The sequence below is a fragment of the Gossypium arboreum genome, chromosome 13 (assembly GCF_025698485.1).
Source record: "Gossypium arboreum isolate Shixiya-1 chromosome 13, ASM2569848v2, whole genome shotgun sequence".
Classification (NCBI taxonomy): Eukaryota; Viridiplantae; Streptophyta; class Magnoliopsida; order Malvales; family Malvaceae; genus Gossypium; species Gossypium arboreum.
The window spans coordinates 124,361,090-124,384,785 of record NC_069082.1 but is presented as its reverse complement, the minus strand read 5'-3'; the positions used below and the strand labels follow the sequence as shown (position 1 = coordinate 124,384,785).

The 23,696-nt window shown below is 32.8% G+C and overlaps 5 protein-coding genes across 5 annotated transcripts; 1 reads left to right on the top strand and 4 right to left on the bottom strand.

The window, feature by feature from the left end:
* Positions 1–6,545: 6,545 nt before the first annotated feature.
* On the bottom strand, positions 6,546–7,309 carry LOC108463524 (copper transporter 5-like). The gene has a single exon (XM_017763452.2). The coding sequence runs from the start codon at positions 7,094–7,096 to the stop codon at positions 6,692–6,694; it is 405 nt and encodes a 134-aa protein (XP_017618941.1). The 5' UTR covers positions 7,097–7,309; the 3' UTR covers positions 6,546–6,691.
* A 641-nt stretch (positions 7,310–7,950) lies between these two features.
* LOC108463095 (cation/calcium exchanger 4-like) lies at positions 7,951–10,361 on the bottom strand. Its single transcript, XM_017763038.2, has one exon. It carries the CDS (start codon positions 10,000–10,002, stop codon positions 8,095–8,097), a length of 1,908 nt encoding a protein of 635 aa, XP_017618527.1. The 5' UTR covers positions 10,003–10,361; the 3' UTR covers positions 7,951–8,094.
* Positions 10,362–14,291: 3,930 nt separating this feature from the next.
* LOC108461135 (protein STRICTOSIDINE SYNTHASE-LIKE 4-like) lies at positions 14,292–16,804 on the top strand. The gene is made up of 6 exons (XM_017760855.2): positions 14,292–14,584; positions 14,698–14,910; positions 15,006–15,073; positions 15,877–16,113; positions 16,212–16,344; positions 16,421–16,804. Exons 1-6 carry the CDS (start codon positions 14,429–14,431, stop codon positions 16,688–16,690), a joined length of 1,077 nt encoding a protein of 358 aa, XP_017616344.1. The 5' UTR covers positions 14,292–14,428; the 3' UTR covers positions 16,691–16,804.
* On the bottom strand, positions 16,664–19,176 carry LOC108461136 (proteasome subunit alpha type-6). Its single transcript, XM_017760856.2, has 9 exons — positions 18,960–19,176; positions 18,772–18,866; positions 18,586–18,667; positions 18,321–18,417; positions 17,889–17,947; positions 17,642–17,724; positions 17,274–17,369; positions 17,102–17,161; positions 16,664–17,004 (listed from the first exon to the last, which is right to left on the bottom strand). The coding sequence occupies exons 1-9, from the start codon at positions 19,033–19,035 to the stop codon at positions 16,912–16,914; spliced, it is 741 nt and encodes a 246-aa protein (XP_017616345.1). The 5' UTR covers positions 19,036–19,176; the 3' UTR covers positions 16,664–16,911.
* Positions 19,177–20,354: 1,178 nt separating this feature from the next.
* Positions 20,355–23,519, bottom strand: LOC108461517 (methylthioribose-1-phosphate isomerase). The gene is made up of 9 exons (XM_017761380.2): positions 23,275–23,519; positions 23,077–23,132; positions 22,816–22,974; positions 22,071–22,170; positions 21,795–21,937; positions 21,554–21,659; positions 21,181–21,319; positions 20,835–21,103; positions 20,355–20,687 (listed from the first exon to the last, which is right to left on the bottom strand). The coding sequence occupies exons 1-9, from the start codon at positions 23,371–23,373 to the stop codon at positions 20,601–20,603; spliced, it is 1,158 nt and encodes a 385-aa protein (XP_017616869.1). The 5' UTR covers positions 23,374–23,519; the 3' UTR covers positions 20,355–20,600.
* Between the last annotated feature and the right edge of the window lie 177 nt (positions 23,520–23,696).

Genomic DNA, 23,696 nt, shown 5'->3' with positions numbered 1-23,696 from the left:
AATTGGTCCTCATATTTTTTCATTTTGAGAATTTTTTTATATTCTATTTTTTTTCATTCTCTTATACTTCTCTATCTATTTTCCTCCCTTCTCCAAATTTTTTAACACAAATTTTCTATATTTTTCATTTGTTAAAACTTTTATTTTGAATCGAGTTCATCCTTTTGTAATAATATTCAATCGAGTCCAAGTAGTTTTTGGAGGAATGAATTTCTAGTAATAACTAGAGTTGAATCGAGTTTGAATAGAAAATTTTCAACCTAGATAATTTCATGAACGATAACACAAATATCCTATATACACCATGCTCCACTCTTATACATTGGAGGCAAAAAAACTTGAAATAAATTCGAGTAATTCATCAACCAAGTCAAATGATAATAAATTCGATATTTTTTAAATAAAGTATTTGCTTCGGGTATTTTGAGTAAAAAAAAATAGCGTTGGAAAAGTTTTACCTCTCATTTCGATGTTTTATAATCGGAACTAATGTGAATATTGAAAATCTAAAAAAGAAAAGGTAAAAAAAAAAAAAATGACTGTTCAAACATGAAAGAAAGAAAAAAAAGTAAGATGGTGATGGATCTAAGGTAAAATTCCAAATATTTAGTTTTGGTACAATTATATGTATAAGATTCTGAGTTTGAGTTTACTCATTTGGTTCCATAATTAAAAATTGAAGCACTTTCTTTTTATTTTCCTTTTTCCATTTCCTGATTTGTCTAAATTTTCAGTGTACCTTAAAATTTTCTTTTCTTTTTTTGCCTTTTTGCTTGGATTTTTGCAATGGGATATTTGCTATCAGGTCTACAGGGTCCTGATAAGGCCAAATTATTGGAGAGAACAATTATTATTTCTATATAAAAATTTAATCAGAATTTTATTCACTGTTTGTTTGAAGAAGAAGAAGAAGAAGAAATCTTGTTTTATTTTCGGATCTACAATTTGTGTGTCCTTTTTTAGTAGTAAATTTCTCAAAATCTTACTAGTTATGTCAAAGATTTCGGTATATCCTTTTTAAATTAACGGTTGTGATTAAAAGATAGAAATGAGAATATTGTATTTATCTGATCGAGTCGTGTCAGAAATTGAGAAATTATGATAGTGACCTAAAATCTATTAAATAAATTTTTCTCGTATTGAAATCAGTTAAATTGATTAAAAGTTAAATTCATTTTTTTCAATGCAAGTCCTACGTGACATAATTAATGATGGATTGTCATTTTTTTTCTCCCTTTTTATTTTAACTCCAAAATGATCCTACAAAATTTCATTATAACAGTATCTTTAGATAAATGCCGCACCACTCTTCATGCTTATAATTTGATAATTGTAAAATACAAGAACTCTTGCTTACAGTTTTGAGATATTAGATTTGGACATTAGTTTTTTTACTTTTAGAAATTTAGTTTCTTTAATATTCGGATTTAAAAATTTCATTGGTGTGACAAATTGAAATAATAATAAATTTACTCTGTAATTATGTAAAAAAAAAAAAACAGTGTTGTAATAGACATGAATTTAACACACTTTTAAGCTTGAAAATTAGTGACACTGAATTCATAAAAAAAAAATTAAATTTTAAATACACAAAGAATAGTTGGCCACGAGTTTTAAAGCTGTTCAATATTAAGAGAAAAGATCAAACTCTCAATAGAAGAAACATTTGCCATCTCACTTAACTTCTGTGATTTTAATCTTTTTAACTTTTAATCTGTACATAAAATATACTTTTAACGTATTTGTGGATAAAGATTTAGTTTAATGGTAAAATTGAATTTTTTAAAAAGATGTGGTGTGATATGAAATGATAGGGGGAAGATGAGAGGCCCCAATACTGATACTACAGGGACTATTAATCAAGTTGATTTTTCCATGTTGCAGTTCAGTACATGATTGAATGAATAGTCATCCCCCTCCTTCCCTCTTTCTTCTTTTCATTTCATTTTCAAACCTACTGCTTTTCACTGTTCTTCTCCCTTTCTCAGACTCTGCTACCTGCACTGCTAAAGATCATGTATCCAATCCCCATGCCACCCCCCCCCCCCACCCATTTTCCTCCATTTTTGATTCAATGTAAAAGCTTCATCAAAGTCAACTGCAACGCATTGGGTTTTTCAGCAGGGCAGTGCAATCCATTTAATTGGTTTAGTCTATTTTGGTTTGGACATTTTCAATTATGGATTTGATTTTGCTGGTTAATTTAGCCTGTTATCAATTTTTGAATTTTTATATTAATTTAACTGAAAAACCTTGACTTAATTTAAAATCCTTTTAATTATTTAAAATATATTTATAATTTATAGTATATAAAATAAATATGTATTATTAAAGCCAATAATTCAACCCAATAACTAAAGTTAGTTAAGTCGGTTCTTAAATTCTAATTTGGTTGAGTTGGTTTTGTAGATTAATATCAATTTAATTAAAAAAACAAACTAAACTATGGTAGAAGTAACACAAATGCCCTTATATTAAGAGTTGGATTTCATTTTAGTTCATTTACTAAAAAAAAAATGAAAATTGACCATTTTTGTTAAAAATTTCATCCATTTTTATTGTTATAAACTTGTCCCTATATATCAGCACGAGATATACTGCAAGTCACATTTATTTTCAACAGTAGAAATGAATAAAATTTTTAACAAAAATAATTAATTTATTCTTTAATTTAATATACACAAATTAATTGACCTATTTTTAATAAAAAACAAAATACAATTTAATCTATAATAAAAAAACCTCTATAATACTTTTAAAATCGAATCACTCTAAAAGATCAAATGCTCTCCCTTAATTTTGGACCTAGCTACCAATCTTTTTCTTTTTAATTATGAAATTAAAATACTAGGAACATGTAATTTCACTTTTGGTTTACAACATTGTATAGAAAGGTCAATATCAAATGGATTTATTCCTTGAATTTATTTTTTATTTGATAATGTAAAATAAAATGATTACTTTTGTCCCAAAATCAAGGGTTGGTTTTCAATGCTTGAGGGTTTTGTGTTGGGAGACAAGCAAAGAGGTGAGGGTGCCAATTTCCCTTGTCTCCCAATATTTGTACACCAATTATTACTTTTTTAACCAAAAAAAAAAATTCACACTATCAAAATGGGTTAATGTTATGATAATCGAATTACATTAATCAGTGTTTACTTTCAGTGTAATAGTTTAGTTTTCTTTTTATCTCACGTTATAGTATTATTACATTATTATATAGGATAAATCTCAAAATTATACATAAATTTATCACACTCTAACTAAAATAGACTCACTAATTAAAATGTTTAAGACATTTAAAGGTAAGGCTCCTTTTGTATTTGTTTCTATAGTGGAAATAATGGTTATAACTTCAGGTACTATTTTATTATTATATGAGATAAATCTCAAAATTATACATGCATTTTGATTTAATGTACAATTATATACATGAACTTTAATTTTGTGTAATTATACACGTGAAACTCTAATTGTGGTTCAAATGTATACTTGAAACTTTAATTTTATTTAATCATACATATTTAAAGAAATAAATACTTTAATTTATTTTTATATTTGATAAATATAATTATTTATGCATGCTATATATAAACATAAAATGAAGTTATATCAATAATTGTGTTAATAATTTACAAGAATTGGATCAAATCAAAATTTCATGTATACGATTGCACATTAAACCATAGTTCATGTATAGTTTTGGTATTTATCCTTATTATATTTATCTTTTGAAAAGTTGATAGATTTTAGAATAAAAGTATTGGGTTATTTACTTTTCATGATATTAGATGAGTAATGCTTAAAACATGAACACCAATTGAGTTGAAATTGAAAACTTAAAGATTGGTTTCTTGTAGGCAAGTAAAGTCACTTTTTATAGTTAAAGACTTTGGATTACACCACGACTCTTATAGAATTATCATCATATGTTGATTTTTAGCTTTACTTTATAAAAAAAAAAGTGATTAGATTGCAAAGCTTAAGTAGGTTAAAGGGAATCGAGAGTAACTGAGAGATTAATAGTTTAATCTCTTGAGTTGCAAAGTTAAGCTTTTGAGGGGGAAGTTTAGTGGGAGAGCGATCTAGTCTTTGTACAATGGTGAGGGCACGAAATTGGTGAGTGTTATGTTGCACTTACAAGTAGAGAAACAGAGAAAAACGAGCTTTTAACTCAAATGAGAGAAGATTTTGTTGAATTGATGAATAACTCCAAATGGTTCTAACATTTTATAGCTTTACAATAGCTAAAATTAGTAAGCTCAAAGTTAAAAATAACAAAATTAAATACGAAAAAAACCTCAACCATATCTGGTAATCCCTAATTTTTAGGGATGATTTATTTACCAAAAACATCTCAATAATCCCTCAACGTGAAAGTGTACTTTCAGTTTAATACATGCTTACTACTTGATGTCTAAGGCTAAGTATTTTCCTAAACTTGACAAATGATACCAACTTGAGAGGCTTGGTAAATACATCAGCAACTTGATCCTCACTTATGCAATACTTTAGCTCAATTGCTCCTTCGTTGCTAAGATCTCATAGAAAGTAATATTTTACATCAATATGCTTTCTTCTTTTATGCAACACAAGATTTTTTTTGACAACTTGATAGTTGAGTTGTTATTACAGAAATTTGTAATGACTCTTTCTGACTTTAATTATAGTTGTTCAAGGATTCTTGTAAGCCAAATAGCTTGAAAAGCACGAACTGTAGTAACAATAAATTCAACTTCTGTTCTTGATAATATGATAATGGATTGCTTCTTAGAAAACTACGAAATAATCTCTATGTCAAGCATAAAGATATAGCTTGAATTACTTCTTTTATCATCTTGATCTCCTGCATAATCACTATAGGTGAAACTAATCATGTCTGACTTTTCACCCATGTTGTTGGTCCATTTTTATAACCTTTGTCTTCACTTTCATACGGTTATCATATGGATAGGGGTGGACAATCACTCACCTTTTTCACAATTTTTTTTTATATGTTTATACTTGAACTTGCACTATTTTGAATTTTATTTAATATTTTTACTCCAACTTCAATTATGACATTGAAATGGTTTCTTAATTTCTTCCTAGTTGGTCCGATATTTTAAATAATATATTATAATATATATTTTATAAAGTTATTTAAAAATGCATTTCAATATATTTTAAATTATTTTATAAAATATAATATCAATATAAATTTAATTTTATAGGTAAATTTACATCTCAAGTCACTAAATTATTAGTAAGTTTACATTTTGGTCACTTAATTTTAAAAAGTTATAAAATAGTCATTGAGTTATTTGAAAGTTTTCATTTAAGTCATTGAATTGTTAAAGTTACTACTGTATTGTATTCTTTACTTGCACCACCTGCACAAATGAAAAGCTCTCCTTTCTCATCTCTTTTACAGTTTAATTTTTTCATTAAATAATATTATTCTATTTGTTAATGGATATTAATTTTTAAATTGTAGCTTAAAACTTACTAATTAGACTATTTAAAAAAACCATGATAACCCTATGACTTAAATAAATATTTTTAAATATTTTTAAGATTTAAATAAAAATTTTAAATAACTTAACGATTATTTTATAACTTTTTAAAATTAAATAACTAAAATATAAATTTATTAATAATTTATTCACATTCTTATAGTTTACCCATTAATTTATAATTATAAGAAGAAAGAAGTGGAAAGTAGGGAGGGGGAAGAGAGCAGGCCCACACGTGGGGTCCTGAAAGCATTGATGGAGAAAGACCGACATTTTGAGAAGACAAGTCAGTGTCTCCATCCCCCTTTCATTACCATAACAAAACCCACACTCTCACACCTCACGCTCTTTTCCAAAGTACTACAACTCCACCACCCACATGTCTACCTATCCCAAATCTATGTAATGAATTTAGTTGAAAGAGAGATTTGCGGTGCATCTTAGAAATTGAGGAAGAGGGGTTTGAGAGGGTGATGCCAGCATTTGCATTCATTACATTGACTTTCCTCTCCATGACTCCAATGAACAATCATTGTCCCATTTCCCCCTTCTTCTATTAGTATTATAACATTCAAAGCATGGGCATAGGTTTTGAGTTTTGGTTAGTTCAGTTGAGGATATGGCCTTGCTTGGGCCATCACTATTGAAACTGCCTACTTACTTCCCATATGCTCATGTTTAGCATCGCAATCTCTCCATTCGGCCCAATGGAAGCACTTGAGAGTAATGGTTTTTTCCCTCGCCGATTTCCGAATGTACGTCTAACCATATCCTATACAAATATTAAAGCAAAAGCAATGATGATAGGCTTTTTTTTTTTTAAGCATCAATTACGAGCTAATAATAGAATCAATCTCTAATCATCAATCAACGAAGGTCCAACTTGAAAAATTCTTACATCAACACAAATTTTTTATTTAATTATATAATAATATTTGATTTAAATATTAAATTCAACATTATGTCAAATTTAAATATTAAATAGTATATTAATCTTAATATAGAAACACTAAATAATAAAGAGAAATATGTTAAAAATAAAAATATATATTTATCAAAGTAAATTCAATAATTAATTTTCGTATTTTGTAAGCTCATTAATAATCAACGCTAATCACGATGAAACGTTGATTATAGGTACAAGAAATAGGGGTATAATGTACAAAGAAAAAAATATTGGTAAAAATGAAGTTATATCAAGCACAAGCGCAAGCGTTGTCGATCACCACCCATGGTTCCTCATCGTCGATAAGCCTGAAAAACAAGTACCCAACAGCTAGTCCCGAAACGACGGCCAAGAAAACGCCGCCGTTGAACGACATTAAGGCCAACATTAGGAGATACCCAATTGCTGAGTTGACACCGAAGAGCACGGCCGTCGCGAATTTAGCAGAGCGTTGGTATTTGGGGAGGAGAGGAACGGCGGAGGAGGAGGAGGAAGAGAGGGATCGGAAACGGAGGCGGCGGTCTTCCATGTACTGGTAAAAGGAAGAGAAGAGGAAACAAGCGAGTAGAGTGAAGAGGTAACTTAGCCATGAATCGGTTTTCCATGAATCAACGAGGAGGGTTACATTTTTACCCCAATATAATGTCAAATGCATCTTCTTTTGTACACAGAAAAAGAAAATTTTCTTTAAGATTTTGATTGATGGCTTTGGTTTGGTCGGGAATTCTGATCAGAAATGAAAGTGAAACTCATCTAGTTCTCAAGGATGGAGTTTTTTAATTTACCATTATGCCCTTTGTGGGATACGATTGGCAAATGCCAAGCTTGGAATCGAAGTTAAGGTTTAATTGGGGAAAAGAAAAAGGGCGCCTCCAAGCTACACATAAATTGGTAAACTATAATAAAAAATTATTAAATTATTAATAAGTTTGTATTTTGGTATTCAACTTAAACAATTTATAAAATGATCACTAAACTATTTAAAAGTTTTCATTTGAGTAATTGAGTTGTTAAGTTGTTTTCTTAAAAGTTTGGCTATTGGGCTCTAAGCAATGATTCAACGATCGATACATTGGATTAGTACCCTATCGATGAATAAAAGAACACATACAATGGATTAATACCTTATCGATGAATAAAAGAACATACATTAGATCCAACTCGGTCTAACGGTCAGTGTTGAAGATTGGAATAGAAAGTTATTTGAATTTTGATTCGTAAATTCATAACATTCAATGTTGTTTCATGAAAAAAAAATTGAAAAGAAAAGGAAAATAAGAGGAAAATAAGAGCTTTCGATTGGTGCAGGCGGTGTGGACAGAAAATGCCATACAATGACCTTGTGTAATTTATCCAACATAAATTTTAAAAATCTAATTTTAGTTTTTTTTATATAATTTTAATCTATGGACTAAATCTGATTAGAACAATACTTTTCAATCCTTAAATAAAATTTGTGTGTTATTTTTTTTCTTATTGTTTTGTGATCGTTCTACTGCTATTATCGACTTTTATTATAAAGTTGAAGTCCATTACTATTAAAACCCAATGCTATACAAGATTCTAACCAAAATTTATCCTCCTATACCATTGCTCTTTAAATGGGGATACACAAAAAATAACAATACTGAACTAGCAAAGGCCATAACGTTTTCAATCCCAACCTATTGATAAAACACCAAGGGATGCACTCACCTGAACAATGACAAATATTAAGTAGATCATTATAAGCCCGATCCCGAGTGTTTTGTTCGGCCGCATATCATTCCGGGGCAACACGATGAAGGACCAAACTAGGCCTAATGCTAGAAACCCGATTGTACAAAACAAGCTACTATCTCTGGGAACTATGTATGGAGAAGGTTTCTTATTCCATGCACCGAGCACCAATGAGATCCCCAAACCGGCAAGCGTGTTGAACATCGGTCCGGCATAGCACCCTGACATGGCAATCTGTACACTGTCCCTGCCATTCATTGCAAGTGCAATGTCCGACATCAAATCGCCCATTGAGTTGCCCCATGCCAATACGGTTAGACCGAGGATCGAAGGTTTGATACCAAAGATCACACCTAATCCCACCAATAAAGCAACAAGCTCGTTTGCAATCATGTAAAACCAGACTATGCTCATGAAAAATCCTCCCAAAACCCATGGGAGCAAAAACCGGTGAGGCGGGTGATCGGATGAGGTGAATAGATATGCGGGAACTCCGAGTATGCCACCGAAGGTAACACCAATGAAGTACACAATTTCCTGACTTAATGGAGTTGCATCATCGCCTTTAGTGTTCCACAAGAAAGCAAGAAGTATAGGCGCCAACGTAGCACTAGCCACGGCATACCCTTTCGACCATCGCTCTTCCACCATAGGAATCGTCAACTGTCTTGGAAGTGTCAACGGAAACTCCAGCAACGAAACAAACTTAGAACAAGAGAACAAAGACCGTTCTTTCAACACGACCTCATCCTCATCATTCCAACCCCACGTTGATTTTGGGTCCTCTTCAAGCTCATCTGAATAGATCGCCACCTGAGATGCCCACATCCAATGAGGCAACCTATTCTCGAGACACGGTACGTCACTTTTTGAGCCGGATTCGAGCAACGAGGCATAAACAGAATCCCCCTCTTCATCTCCAATAGAAGATGAACTACACCATCTAACAGGCAACAATGGTGTAACATACTTCAACTTAAACACCCTAATGTTTATCCTACCAACCTCATTAAGAGCAACAGCAAGAACATAAATCAAATACAGCAAAACAAACAACAATGCAGTCCCAACAGTGACCTCTCCAACAGTTAAAATCAAGAACAGCCAAATCAAACAGAACAAAAAGAAACCAATGTCCCTAACAAAGGAATACCTATCAATTTGAACCTTTTTTTCAGCTATACAAAGAGAAATAATCCCAACAACAACACAAGTGACAAACACAGCACCCCCTAACACACTGTTAATCCCAACCTCACTTGAATTCTTGCTTGCAAATGCAGCAATGCTAGCAAACAGGTCAGGAGCACCATTCCCTAATGGCAACAAAGTAACCCCAGCAACAGTTGGTGACATTTTCAATAAACTCGAAAGCTTTTCCAAGGAAAAACAAAAGTAATCAGCTGCTGTGTTACCCAATAAGTAAAACAAGGCAACCAACCATATAGCCAATACAGTGAACCCCAAGAAGCTAACATTTTGACAGCTACAATAAAAGAACTTGATGTAGTTGAAAAACCCACCAGGATTACACTCAGGGTGGGCAATCAAGTAATCGCATTGACTAGGATAGCCCTTGTGTTCAATCAACCCTGAGCAAATTTTGGGTTTTCTAGCAGCCAAGTCATTGACTTCAACACTGGTATCATTAGTTTCCATGATTCTCCTGTGAATAACTTCACTTTGATCATAAAACCCAACTCTGGGTTTCACTAAAAATGGTGTTTTGAAGCCATTTTCGTGATTGTAAAACAAGAAAAGTAGCACCAAGGCAAAAACAGAACGAACAATTCCACGAAATTTGGGTTCCATTTCAAAAACAAAAAAAAGAGAAGGAAACATAAAAACGTTTTTCCTTTCTTTGTTCAATGGTTTCAAAACATGGGATAAATAAGAAGAGAAGGGAATTGAAAAAACAAGAGAGGAAGCTTCATGGAGGCTGATATAAGAGACAATAAATAAATGGGAACAATAAAAAATCTGTGAACTTTGAAGGAAAAACAAAATGGAATCGAGCTAAAAAGGTTGAGCAATGGAAGGTAATCCATGTCGGGGCTGGAAAATAACAAGGGGGGAACCGACAAAAATGTAGTTCGGTACTGGTTTCCCGGCAACAGCCGCTAATTGGGCTTTTCAACTTATTCAGGGAGGAAACAAAAAGATTTGAAGACAAAAAACAAGGACATTAATGCTAGTTGATGATACAGTCTCTTTTAAACACTTAAGTCTTTAATTTTCAATATTAAACAAAATAGAAATTTTTAGTTTCTATGATTAAAATATTGATTTTTGGACTTTTATTGCAAGATGGCTTTTATAAAGACAGAATGAAAAGAAAAAAAAGAAGAGATTTTTGTTATCTTTCCGTGTATAATTTTTTCCTCAAATTATTTGTTAGAGTTTCTAGTTTTTATTTGTTAGAGTTTCTAGTTTTTAGATTTTACAAGTAAGATTAGGGATTGATAAGTTTCTTATAATTCATAATAATATTAAAAACTTATAAAAATATTTTAAAGTATATTCTTTATCGTATATTAAGTTATCTTTTACTCTCACATAAGAAATTGTTAAAAATTCTATCACACGCGTATGTATATAGATTATGTACTTATAACACGATGTTAATTTTAAAATAACATATAATAAATAATGAGATGAATGATTTAAAACTAATTAATAATAACATATGAAACATGTACTATATCAAAATGAAAAAAATAGATTAAATTATGAGTAAAATGAAATTTAAACATGTAAATAAGTCATATGAAAAATCTACATGATTTGTTCATTCTACAGAGTTAAAATTATGAGAAAGTGTTGATTCAAATAAATAGTGTGAAGATTGTGAAAGAAGACTCTTTCAAGAATTCCTCAAACTGTGCTTTGATTAAACGAATTCATCATTTGGTGAGGAATATTGGATAATGGTTAGTGAACTATATCCTTAGAGAGAAAAATGAGGATACTAACTGCATAACCAAATTGGTTTTTGATTGATATTAGTAATACCTCTATTTTTGTCGTATTGTTACCTTAATTTTTCTTTTTTTCCTTTTTAGTAAAAGATAAAGGAAAGAGAAATTATGGGGATGAATCTAAGTACAGTATGAGTTACTTTCACTGGTTACAGGAATTTTCCTTGCAGTTTCATTTTCTGTCTTCATCTTCTTCGAATACCCATTTTTCAGCTGAAATTGGACCTAAAAAATAGAAAGCCACTACCATTATGGTACAAGCTCCCATGTTTTAAGATTGTTTTGTAGTAAGACAAGCCGAATCACCCCTTCATTGCTTAAAGGAAAGTGTCATTAGATTCTGCTACAGCACTCATATTAAACATATATATGCCAATCGATTTTTGCTCAACAACAACCGATATAAGAAGAACCCTATGAAGCCTGAACCACTTCTTTAGTTGCAATAAACATTAAACTCTATCTATAAACAACACATTGAAGCAGATTTCCCTTGTTTTTTCTTTTTTTCCCTTTTAAAATTGAGAAGAATAACTCAGCTAGAAAGAGCTGAGAAACAAATCTTGAATTGGAAAAGGAGACGATCCCTTTAACTCCTATAAATCCATGCAACAACACGAGCTCACGGTGATTCGAAGCTTCGACCAATGATTCTCTCCATGGCAGAGATGGGGTACTCTGTTTCGTCGCCCTGAACTGTTGCAGAAACTGATGTGTTGATCCGATCTTAAATCCGGTGATCGCTTCGATGTAGAGTCAGCAAATCCAACGGCCCTTGTAACGTATGTAGAATATAAACAGGAGGGCATTCCTCTGTGTACAGGGTAGCACCAGGGGAGGCAGGGGCTTTGGTCCCAAAAATGGTAAAACTTTTATGAGTTTATAAACTAATTCAATGATAAATATTTTAGCCTTCCAAAGATTTAAATTAGATTCAGAACAATCAGTTTAATTGGTGGGTTTGAGTACTTGAGTCTGAAATTTCCATTTTTCGGAAAAGAAACATCGAAAACTTTTAATCTTTTATTCTGGTTTTTTTTTCAAACTTTTTAAATTCTGTTTCGTTAAGGTAGTGAAGCCGGGGAGTGAAAGAGATTCATGTCATGTGGGTGTAATAAAAAGCGACAAATAAAATTCCATGGATCATTAGCTTAGTTAAAATCAGCAACCCGACAAAGTCCATCACTCTACGCAAATTGGCCACAACCGACGACATGCAATGGCACCTATACTCTCCCAGCCACTCACCCTTTTCGGTCATACTGGTTTTCTCAAACTACACAACGGCCCATACTTGCGGTGCTGCAGTCGCAATTGTTGGGTCATACTCCTGTTCCAATTTCCAGAGCCACACGTTACCAGGGTCATTCGGAACTACAGTTGTTCATGGCAAGGTTAATCGCTTCAACTCGAAGTCCTGTTCAAAAATTAAAAATGTTTAAGGTAAAAATATAGATTCAAAAATAAAATTAAAAAAAAAATTTGTTTAGAAAATAGATTGTACTGCATAAAGTTTTTTTTTGTTCGGGTCCAGGCCTAAATTTGAAATAAAAAATACCCTTGCTGACTTCTGTTTTTCAACTTTTTTATCATTGTTTTGCTATCATTTTGTTATTAAGTTTTTACTATTTTATTGTTAATGTTCGGATATTGTATAAGACTTGTTTTGTTGTTAATTTTTCTATTATCTTAGAGGTATTTGCTTGTTAAGTTCCACATATCTTAATGTTATTTAAATATAAAACTTTTTTAAATTTATTGGGAAACATTTATTTTAATATTTTTAGTATATTTGGTGTATCATATTTTTATATAAAAATAAAAATTTTAAAAATTAATTGGACGGACTGAATCGAGATAAGGTTTTAATATTTTGATCCAGGTCGAACTTTGAAAAAAATTTAGACTTATTTTTTGGGCCGAATTGAACCCGAACCTAACCCAACCAATGAAGAATTCTATTCGAAACTGCATAACCAACTTTTTGTCTCACGCTATAGTATCACTATAGTATCTAATCTCACCGCCACCACTGTTTTTACACTAATTGCAAGTAAATACACCGTCCATCCAAACTCACTCTAAGAAACATCATATTATATCTACTAATTATATGCCGTAAACATTGGATTTAAATATTTATACATAAGTCCTTTATATACATATTATACAACTATAAAAATATGTATAATAACCTGATCTGAAATACCCATAGTTAAGTAACTTCAGGCATTTCATTTGAGGAGGTTTCTTTTCTATTTTTTAGACTAGAATACCATCCCTTTCATCCTGACCTCTCAGATTTTGATCTTTGTCGATATCGTGTATCAATAATATATATAACCATGTATTTATGCACACATATAGATGCATGCGTATGGTATAACTTGTATACTGTGGGGATATATTCTTATGACCTTACATGCATGGAACAAGCCAAAGTCATCGTATATTATCAGTAAAAATCCACTCAAGTTTTACGAAAAGCAATAAACATTGCATGGGAAATGCACATGTGTCTTAACATGTCTATGCCACATTCTTATAATTTTCATGCCATTAAAACATATCAAATTTATTTAATTTCAACCTAACTCTTTTATTTCAACTCATAAACTTTTGAAACTAATAAGAATAAAGAATAAAAAAATAAAAACCCTAATAACTACATTTTAAAAAAATCAATTAAACACTTTTAAAATTTAAAATTATTTAAAAAATCATAAAATTATAAATAAAATTTATAAAAATTAAATTATAAATTTTTATTAAAAATAATAATGTTGACCCATTAAATCCTAAGGGCTATAGATTTTAAAAAAATTGACCCTCTTCGTCAATAGTGTTAATTTTAATTAAAATTTTATAATTTTTATAAATACTGTTTAAAATTTTGTGATTTTTAATATAATTTTAAATTTTAAAAGAGATTACTTAATTTTTAAAAAGATTGTTATTAAATTTTTTTATCTTTTAGTTTTATTTGTTTCAAAATTTTCTAATTTATTTTCAATAAAAGTTACATGCTAAATTAACTAAATGTTAAAGAGATAAATTTATTATAACGTAGAGACTTTTTAATTCACCTATTTAACGTAATAAAGAGAAATTTATTCATTTTTTAATAAAGTTTTCAAATTTACCTCTTGTCATCAAATTATAGGAATTGCTATGTGTCTGATTCTTACATGTATCTATCAATAATGTAAGAATTATTCTAAAGCACTATCTCCTAGGTTTCTCTCAACCACACACAAATTATCATTTCTGAAACAGCAGTTTCCAGTTTCATGGCTGTCTTCAAAAAATCTTTGGTCTTTCTGTTAGTTCTTCTTACAGCCTTTGCACTTCAAATCATCTTCTTCTCACCAATATCACCAGACATACTTGAACTACCATTAACATCACCTTCAGTTTCAGTTCCTCCATCAAACAACCAGTTACAGGTAAAAAAAATATATATATGCGTTACACCATGAACCACACACCACCACCTCCTATGTTATTTACCAGGTTTGCTGTTTCATTTATATGTGTACATGCTTGAGTTTGGTTGTAGAAAGTGATTAAACTTGGAGAAGGGTTGTTAGAAGGTCCGGAGGATGTCGCGGTGGACGAAGACGGCGCGTTGTATACGGCAACCCGTGACGGGTGGATCAGGAGATTGCATCGAAATGGTTCATGGGAGGATTGGAAGAAATTTGAAAGCAATACTTTGCTTGGAATCGCAACAACTAAACGAGGTGGTCTCATTGTTTGTGATGCCGACAAGGTAATTAAATTATTCCATCTACCGTAATAAAAATACTCCATAAGCGGATATTTTACTGCATGAACTCTGTCATGTTTGACGTTTTTTTTTCTCAGGGTTTGCTCAAGGTTACAGATGATGGTGTAACAGTTCTTGCATCACATGTAGATGGTTCTGAAATCAGGTAAATGGTTCAAATCGGCATAATTTCAGACATAAATATTTAGAGGTAATTAATTAAATAAGTGAATTCTTTTTTTAAAAATCAAGAAATATATTAAAATTTAATTCGATTGGCATTGCTATTATTATCAATTAGTAAGATGTGGATTTGAGTACACTGAAGCGCATTATCTTCTTATTTATAGATTGGACAGGGGTTATGGGTACTACTGGATATTTTCTAAAAAAGAACGGATATGATCGAAACTTATAACGAGATCATTTAAAAAAAAAATCTAGAAACATGTGGTATATGCTGCTGGTTAATCTTTTAAGTAATCCTAATGTTGATTAATCTATTATTTTCCCCTTTTTATTTTTTTTTTTTTTTTGTATTTGAACAAATTGTTCGACTAGTGATTCGTATTGTACAACACTACCAAAAATGATCCTAACCTTGTAATAATTCAACAAAAATAAATAAATCTCAAACTCAAAGACTCAAAATAAAATTACTCAAACTCGAAATTAATCCAAACTCAAAAATAACTTGTACCAAAATAGACCCAAATCTAAAGTAAACAAGCTAAAAATTATCCAAATTAAAATAACTTAAAATTTTTAAAATCCGAATTCATCCATGACAATTAACATATTGTAAAACAAATCAAACCCTACCCAATCCTATTTTTAATCAACCATGTTCTTCTTTATGCTAAAAGACAATATTGGTAACTTCAATGTCAAAAGAGAACATCCATCCATCCATCATCATCATCACTACCTATATACTAATGTTGGTATGTTGTTAAAAAATATGATCAGGTTTGCAGATGATGCGATTGAAGCATCGGATGGAAGTATCTATTTTAGTGTAGCAAGCACTAAATATGGACTCTACGACTGGACTCTGGATCTTGTAGAGGCAAAACCTCATGGCCAGATTCTTAAATATGACCCATCAACTCAACACACCTCCATTTTATTAGATGGTTTGTACTTTGCCAATGGTGTTGCACTCCCCAAAGATGAAGATTTTCTTCTTATATGTGAAACGTTCAGGTAATCCATAAATATCTTCATCATTGCGAGTTCAGGTTTTCTTTCAGATTATTCTGACATTCATTTTCGATATATGTAAATTCCCGGTGAGGGTACAGATTCAGGTGCCTGAAATACTGGTTGAAAGGTGAGAGTAAAGGGAAGACGGAGGTTTTCGTGGAAAACCTCCCGGATGGACCCGATAACATCAATCTAGCACCGGATGGTTCTTTTTGGATCGCTTTAATCCAGGTACTCGAAAACTCTTTTCTTCTTTAAAGTTCGAATGATGAAACACCATTGATGAACTCATGATTTGGTGGTACAGATAGTTCCTCAAGGCATGGAGTTTGTGCATACCTCCAAGGCATTGAAACTGATCATATCGAGTTTTCCGAAACTGGTAGAACTCGTCACAAGTGGGGTAAAGAAGAAGGCAACGGTGATCAATGTGGCAGCTAACGGCAACATAATCAAGAGGTTCGATGATCCCGATGGAACGGTTGTTTCATTTGTGACATCTGCTTTGGAGTTTGAAGATCATCTTTATTTGGGCAGTCTCAAGAATGACTTTGTAGCAAAATTTCCACTAAAATGAAATTCACAATGAGATAAATGTTATTTCAAATAAACTAATCCTCAAATCCCAGAAATAACATGAATTTTAAAGTTTGAAGCAGTAATTCGAGAAGACATAATTTGAAGCTACAAACCCCCTTTTCTATCCTCTCTCAAACATGATATGATAAACTAAAGCACATTTGTCATTTTCGATTGATAACAGAGATTTTTGCAGCGGCTCTTGATGGTCTGAGCTCGCTAGTCACGCTCGCTAATGGCTGTCAAATGTTCATCTATTTCCTCGGTTGACATCACACGGAAAACAGGATTATCAGCTTTCACCACTCCCACCTGCCAAAAACCAAAAGGTTTAAATTTAATCCATCCAAACCTTGAAATGGCAATATAAAGTCACTAACAACTAAAAGGACCAGCTGACTTGTTATACCTCTATCTCAGTAGCCTTAAAATCCTCCTGAAGAACAGATTGCAGAGCAGAAATGGCCGTCTACAGTATAGTACCAATAGCAAATGTTAGACAAATACGATCATTTTAGTGAATGGTACACGTAGTGTTGAACAAATTCCAGTACCATACATATTGAATACAAATAATATACCTGCACCGTTTCCTCGTAAGTAAAAGCTGGGTCATTCTTCATCTTCTTTTCCAAGAAATTAATTGCCTCTTGTTCTTTCGATCCAGCACTAGTTGCCTGCAGCATATCAGTCAAAATTCATTCTGGTAAAACTGACTGAAATTTAAGTTTAATTATTGTGATTTTCAATATCGTAAGTATGTTATAAACTAAAAGGGGAAAAATTGTCAGCATTTATATTACAACAATCCAATATAAAAAGAACTTTTTTAAATAAAATGGAAAAGGAGAACTAGTAGAGAGAAACAGTAATGAATATCCAGCACCAGGTATACAGAACCAAAATTGAGAACCAAACTCAATGAGCAATAAAATTCATTGCAAACTACCTTGTGACCGTAAAAGTGGCCCGCTGGATCACACTTGTAGAGTTGGGGTCCCTTCTCTTCATCAATACCCAAAACCATAGCAACTTCATATAAAAGGAAACAAAATATATATTAAGGGAATGGCATAGGAAGTTACTTGGAACATACATTAGCATATATCTGCTTGCATGTGTTAACAACTCAAAATCGGGAAAAAAGTAAAAAACAAAAGTATAGTTGTAGGATGTTGAAGAAATCATAAATTTACCAACTCCAAGAGGTCTCATATAAGCATGTTGAGTATAAACCTGTGATTTGTCAGCAATCCTACACCAATAAAGAATGTTTTGCTAAATTAGTAGTATGATCATCAAAATGAACAAGAATCCTAAATATCAAAGGAAAACCAATAGGAATTTAAAATAATAGTAAAAATTTGGTTGGTTTGATGTATTATTCTTTTGAAGCAAGACTTCATCCATGAACCAGAAAATAAAGAACCTCCAATCAAAGTGTTAACAAGAGCAGTAAAGAATCAGGGTATATAAAGTTTTTCTAATATCTAACATACAAAGGTGCATATATCCAACCAAATAGTCTCTTGAAGTCGCTAAATACTAGTTCAAACATTATCTAGACGAGCTGTACAGATACAACAGCCAACAATCTGAAAGCAACTAAACATTATAAGAGAACATACCATTTAGACAATACATCAACAGGCATCTCATATCCATATCTGAACCGAAACTCGGCCGCTTCATTCCTTGCTTGTTGGACCAAGGTCCTTGCATCAGCTGATGATTGAAAATGCCAATTATCACAAATGTGAAATCAGGTAACATTATAATAACCCAGAATCCTTAATACCCCGAAAACCCTAATTCACTAATCAACAAAACAAGATCATCCCAATTCAAACAAATAATATTAAAAAAAAGGAAAAGTATTTAGCAATAATAAACCTGTCATGCCAGTAGCCAACAATCCAAGGAACTTGGTAATAGGGAAAAGATGAGTGACACTAGTCTGATCCAATAGCTTGTCCTGCGTAACATTATTCGAAATTAAAAAACCAAATCGAAGAAAACCCTTAAAACCACTTAATCCCAAAATAAAGAAAAAATGAAATATAAAAGGGGAGTACGGACGGGAACTTTCTTCTGAGTAACAACGCAGACAGAGTCTTTGCCTCGAACACCAATCGACGTGATCCCAGCTGCTTTAACTGCCTTAAACGCATACTCTGCTCAATTTATAAAAAAAATCAACGATTTGAAACAAATAATAATGAAGTGGTTGGAGAAAAGAAGGTGGGAGAGTGAATAGATATGCATACCCACTTGGAAAAGACGACCTTCGGGAGAGAAGATTGTGATATGACGATCGTAGCCGCCTCCACTTCCTCGGCTCATTTTCTTTTTCTTTTATATTTTTTTGGAATTTTTTTGGGGGTGTTTTGAATGCAGAGATTTGATGTAGAAGACAAAGCTTTCTCTCCAAGAGATTTATGGACTCTTCGGAGTTAACTCGCGGAAGAAGAAAACTAGATTACATCCCCAAAATGCCCTTCCTTCATCTATTTTTATTTTTGGTCTAATTTATTCCTTGTCCCTGTACTCTTTTCATTTTCAAAATCGAATCCTATTTTTAATTCCAATAATTATATTTTTTTGGTGAAAGAGAAACAAGTCAAATGTAAGAAATTAAACTAATCCCTTTAACGGAGAATCCTCAATCATCTGTAATCTTGTTCTCCTTTCACGAATCATCTTGACGAGACCATCTGTGATATTATTTTCTTCTCGAGGAATATGTTGTAGTCTCCAATGTTCTACAATTGCCAAGAGCTAATAAATTTTCTTGACCAAAGAGGAAATGGAATCCCCGAATGATACATCGTGAATGGCATTAACAGCTTCAAGGCTGTCAATTTGAATTAAAACCCTCTCAAAACCCTGATCCAATATAACTTCCCAAATATTTGCAAAAACCAAAAATTCACCATTCATTACAATCACACACTAGCCCCCAGCTGCAAAAAATTCATCCTCAATCCTAAACGAACCGTCTGTATTTAAAGGCACCCAATTACGACAAGGGTGAACTAACAATAAGTCTTTATGTCTTGAATGATAACAACTAGGATACAAAAGCATACTGTCTTACCCAACTATAAGATACCTTGATGAGTACATCAGTATTCCAAGGGATACCTTGAAAAGTAAAAAGATTATGTTTCTTTCAAATGTGCCAAGAAATAATCCCGAAAAAGCACGGCCAATCAACCCCACCCAAACGAAAAGTTTGTTGGTTGTGTAGGTTTTGCGTCGTGATAATTGAATTCCTATGTGTAATATGGTTGCTTTAAATTCACCATGTAACCAATTTAAGGGTTTGGATGTGTAGTGGAGTGCGTTGCGACGCGTTTAATTTACTTTTTGTCTTACGCTAGAGTATTTAATTTCACCATCACCGTTGTTTTTACACTAATCACAGGTAAACATACCGCCCATCCAAACCCACAATAAGACTTTTTTGTTTGAGTACTAATAGGATTAAAAATTACAATTATTGAAATCAAATTCTAAATTAATGTTGACAAAATGTTGATTAATGATATTAACTTGTGTGGATTCAAATTTATTGGCATCATGGGTTGAGTTCAATGGTTAATATTTAATGAAAATGATAATTATAATTACACCATCAAAATACTGCATATTAACAGTAATTATTTTCAAGACACCCTTTTTATTTGCTGATAGTATTGTGCCAAGGCATTCACCACCTTGTAAAGTTAGAAATACAACAATACGGCATAAATGAACTAAACTGGTTCCTAAGTCTTACAGCAACGGAAAATTTACAGACGGTTTCGGGGTCAAGTGGTACAAAACTTGATACCTAAGTAAGGTCTCGATATCGAGTCTCGTGAATGGTGAGACCTAGGAATCGTTTATGGTTAGAGATGCCAACTTCATACGGTAGATTTGCCTGTTGCCTTCTCTATGAAATCCTTAATGTCAAATGCATCATCCTTCATGTCATTCTTTGTAATTACGCCCTGCTTAAATAACAGTTAATTATTAGAATGTAAATCACAGATACCGATATCTGAAACTCATCCGAGTTCGACTACCGTAGATATATTAACACATGCATGGTTGATGTTTTTCTCTACAGACATAACGAAAGGGAGAAAGGGTGAGACCTTTTCTGTTATGATACCGGCTATTAGATTGGCAGGGGTGACATCGAAAGCCGGGTTCCAGACTGAGATCCCGGAAGCAGCCACTTGTTCTCCCAGTCCTCCCCGTGTGTGCAATAACTCCTTAGCTGATCTTTCCTCGATTACAATTTCTTGTCCGGAAGAAAGAGATAAATCTATGGAAGTAAGCGGTGCGGCAACGTAAAATGGAATATGATGATGCATTGCACATAAGGCAAGGCTATAGGTTCCAATCTTGTTAGCAGTATCACCTGCAATTCAATGGTAGGTACCGGTTATATGTACTATGGAATTCATGCGAAATGCATCATTAACAGCCATGGAATACCATTCGCTGTCACACGATCCGCTCCAACAACAACAGCATCAACACGACCTTCTTTCATTAAAGCAGCTGCAGCAGAATCTGCTATTAGAGTAGCAGGTATTTTTTCATGCACCAGCTCGAAAGCCGTGAGTCTGGATCCCTGCAGTCCGAAAATACGAGAGAAAACAGAGATTTTGAATATGAGCTTGAAGTAAATGGACCAGAAAATATTATCAGGAAGCTTAATGGCCTATTCGGGTTCAAAAAAGGCATGAACCTGATCACAAATGCATACATCACCCTCGATAACAGTTCGATTTAATCCCCAATAAGACAGTTCGATAATGAATCACTACTTCTTTTAAAGAACGACAACTCTTCAACAAAAGGTTACCTGATTGAAGGGTCGTGTTTCGGTACAATATGCCCTTTCCAACACTCCTTGAGCATGAAGGGCGCGGATAACACCAAGGGCGGTACCATATCCAGCTGTGGCAAGGCTGCAAGATAGAGAAAATCACTGTTAGAAAACCATCATATGGCAGTATAGTACCTGTATGAACTCTAATGGCTTCTTGCCAACATTATCAATCAGACTTTTGTACAAGGAACAGCAGGAAGAAGACTTAACAAACCTTCCGGTGTTGCAGTGTGTCAAAACCGAAAATCTCTTTGAATTATTCTGTTGGTGCTGGAGAAAACTTGCACCGTGAGACCCGATTGCTTTGTTAGTAGCAACATCATCATCAAGCATGATTTCAGCAGCTTCTATATAAGCCTATAAGGATTGGGAAAAAAAATAAGTACATAGCAAGAACAACAAGACATGCTCAAATATCCTGAAACAAATCCGATTTGATACAATTAATGGCAAATAGCTTGATCAATCAAAGCATAACCATGAAAGTCACCTGGAAAACACTCTCAGGCACTGTAACAGTAGAAGCAGCCTTTGATATAATTTCTTTAAGCTTTATAGCAGCATCCGAAAGATTCACCGCCGTTGGTCGACTGAAAATAGACATAAAATTACAACAAGAAGCAAAAAACTTCAGTCTTGAAAAGACCCGACTTTCCATTTTCCTTTTAAGTATTCATACCCCACGCATTTTCAAACATGAGTATGAGATATGATATTCCAATTACACTTCAAATATATAGAAAAACATTTGAAAATATGAACATGTTTATATCTGTTGAGAGAATGCCTGACTCCTTCAAGAGAAATCTTCAAATTGTTGTTCATCGACCCCTCAACGGGTCTGTATTATACAAGTGGTACCATACTTGCTCCTTAATCCTATATAAGGGGCAACGGTTCAAACCCCACCATGAGCGAACATGCTCACGTTCCCATGATAGGTGATTGTGCACCCATATACGGCTCAATGCCTCGAGGTGCTCCCCTCTGCGAACTTTAAGACTCTCGATGGAAGCACGGCATGACCTGGGAACAACACCAATCCGTTGCGGAGTAGATTGGCTCCTGACAAATGATACTTGGAATACTTTTTCTGAAAGAGTCTGAACTCCCTCAATGATATCCAACACTAGTACCCGAATCCAAGTATTTTGTATTTTTGCATAGAGGTTATTACTTAAACTCACCATGGCCAGAAATAATAAGGGTAATAAAATGGAGAAATATATACGAACCTTGAGACAAGATATTCTAATTTCGATTCAAGAAAAGAAGCGGCATCCTTCGATCCGCCATTAAAGTCCTTTAAGTTGGCAACTTCAACCGCCAGTGAAAGAGCTGCAGCTATGGCAATAGCAGGAGCCCCTCGAACCACCATCTCTCGGATTGCGTTCCTTAAAAACCCCATCAAAATAAAATAACTCAAATCGAGTTTGCTTAATTCAATACAATTCAAAAAACAAAATCCCAATTCATAGGAATAACCACTGCATTACCATCCATCTGCTGAACCATGAATATCTAAGTACACCGTTTCCAATGGAAGTTTTCTCTGTTCAAGCTCAACAACCGATCACAGTTCAGTATTTAAAAAAAGAAGAAGAAGGAAAACCCATACTAAAAAGGTCCTTCTAATATAAGGTATCTCAAAGATCTTCAGCTTTATAGGGAAAAAAATGAAAGAAAAACTAAACCTGATCCAGTAACTGGAGGGAGCCACGTTTATAGCAGATAGCTTGGAGAGTGTTGTCAACCGCAAGCACGTCGTCAATCAACTTAGAATCAAGCGCCATTGATTGAAATTTTCGAGATGATTTATTGATGAAATGAATGGAATGGGATCGCAGACGCCTTTTGAGCTCTGTTTGTTACTGCTACACTCTTTTTTTTTTGTTGTTGATGGCGGCTGCTCCACGCGACTGATATAAATTGGTTTTTGGTCCCTTCGTTGTACTATATTTGCTATTTTTACACCTAATTTTTTATTTAAATTAAATTATCATGAAAATATAAAACTCTAAAAAATGCTTAATTTAATATAACTAAAACTCTAAAAATTTAATAATAGGAGAATTTTGTAGATACAAAAACTCAATTAATTATAATTAAAAATATT